General features: G+C 43.9%; 1 protein-coding gene across 1 annotated transcript in view; it reads left to right on the top strand.

Annotated features, from left to right (window-relative positions):
- LOC102769196 (F-box/LRR-repeat protein 5-like) overlaps nucleotides 1-1,492 on the top strand; it is a 17,158-nt gene extending 15,666 nt beyond the window's left edge. Inside the window, 1 exon segment of the mRNA XM_015558378.1 lies at nucleotides 563-1,492. Coding sequence (XP_015413864.1) covers nucleotides 563-1,486 — 924 coding nt within the window. The 3' untranslated portion in view covers nucleotides 1,487-1,492.
- Nucleotides 1,493-2,081: the final 589 nt, after the last annotated feature.

Raw genomic sequence — 2,081 nt, 5'->3', positions numbered from 1 at the left:
GAACCTACTGATCAGAGGGAGAGGCGGCTGCTGACGCGGAGGCTGGGGCAGCGGCGATGGCGCCCCTCCCTGAAGAGGTGGACGTGTTCACCGCCCCGCACTGGCGGATGAAGCAGCTGGTGGGGCTATCCTGCGACAAGCTTTCTAAAACCAACTTTTCCAACAACAACGATTTCCGTGCTCTCCTGCAGTCAGGGAAGCACCAAATGGTCTCAGCTGGCGAAGACTGGATCGCTTTGGAAGCGTCTTTACCCTGTTCACGGGGTCGGAGGTGACTGGTATCGTGGCCCTGCAACTGGACTTGATACTGCACCTGATGAGGATGGGTGAAAGTGGAAAGGATGAAAGTCGTGCTTTTCGGGAATGATGCGAAGATGCCGATATAGATGAATCTGAAGAGTCTGCAGAGGAATCGATTGCTATCAGCATTGCACAAGCAGAAAAACGTTTACTCCATGGCTTCATTCATAATGTTCTGCCATATGTTGGTACTTCTGTAAAAACTCTAGTATTGGCATACAGCTCTGCAGTTTCCCGCAAAACGGTGAGGCAGATTTTAGAGCTCTGTCCTAAGCTGGAGCATCTGGATATGAAAAAAATCACAGAGGTGGCTCTAGAGAAGATTTCTAGAGCTCTTGGAATTCTGACATCTCATCAGAATGACCTTTTGTCTACAAGCAAAATTACTTCGACTACATGGAAAAATAAAGACATTAACATGCAGTCCACCAAACAGTATGCTTGTTTGCAAGATTTAACTAACAAGGCTATTGGAGAGGAAATAGATCATGAAAACCCCTGGACTAAGCCTGTATCTTCTGAGAATTTCCCTTCTCCTTATGTGTGGATGTGTGTATCACAGGCTGAAGACCTGGCCGATATTGAAGATGCTTGGAATGGAGACAGAAATGTGGAAAGTCTTTGTGTAATGGAGACAGCATCCACCTTGAGTTGTTCCTCCTCTGGCTGTTACAGTAAAGATGTTGTTGGACTAAGAACTAGTGTCTGTTGGCAGCAGCGTTGTGCTTCTCCAGCCTTTGCACACTGTGGTCATTCACTTTGTTGTACAGGGACAGCTCTAAGAACTACGTCAGCACTCCCGGAGTCTTCTGCATTGTGTGGGAAGGCACCAAGGACTAGCTTGCTTAGGGAAAAGGACTTAATCTACTCTGGGAGTGAAAAATCTGATCGAGAGACTGGACGTGTACTTCTGTTTCTCAGCCTGTCTGGGTGGTATCAGATCACAGACCACGGTCTCAGGGTTTTGACTCTGGGAGGAGGGCTGCCTGATTTGGAGCATCTAAATCTCTCTGGTTGTCTTACTGTAACTGGTGCAGGCCTGCAGGATTTGGTTTCAGCATGTCCTCCTCTAAATGATGAATACTTTCACTACTGTGACAACATTAACGGTCCTCATGCTGATACCGCCAGCGGATGCCAGAATTTGCCGTGTGGTTTTCGAGTCTGCTGCCGCTCTGGGAAATGACCCTTGACTTCCAACCTTTGTCTACTTCATTTAGCTGAGCCCTTCACTTGTAGCACATTTCTTGTGTTAACCATACTTTTTGAGTGTGACTTGTTTTGGCCACATCCTTACAGCCTCAGAAATCTTAAAATTTACCAGTGAATTGTACAGTGTTGTTTCTCTTGCAAATCATATTTTTGTTTTAGAAAGGGATTAGGTCTTTTCATGACGATGAGAACAGTTTTATCAGATTTCATTTAAATTGAATGCTTGGAAAATAATGTCCCTAATGCCTTGCTATTCAAAGTATTTTTTTAGATTATTTTGAGTTTCAAAGTCAGTGGGGGTTATTGGTTCTCTTTCTATGTAAACACTGTACCAAGCTTTGCTGATCTTTCAAACATACACTTCTGAAGTTTTATTTTCAAAGACAGCACTTTTTGGAAACCAACCTGTTTTCCATAATGTTTCCTTTATTTGAACAATTCTTGGAAGGCCAATTCAAACATACCCACATATAAGTTTCTTAAGTTTATAGAATAAATTGGCTTCTTGGCAGTTGCTCAGTGAGCTAGCAAAGCACCAATTTATTTGTATTTGCTTTCTTCAAAGAACC

Source organism: Myotis davidii, unplaced genomic scaffold (genome assembly GCF_000327345.1).
Source record: "Myotis davidii unplaced genomic scaffold, ASM32734v1 scaffold129, whole genome shotgun sequence".
NCBI lineage: Eukaryota > Metazoa > Chordata > Mammalia > Chiroptera > Vespertilionidae > Myotis > Myotis davidii.
Note: the sequence above shows the minus strand (reverse complement) of the source record. Positions and strands in the feature narration are given on the sequence as shown.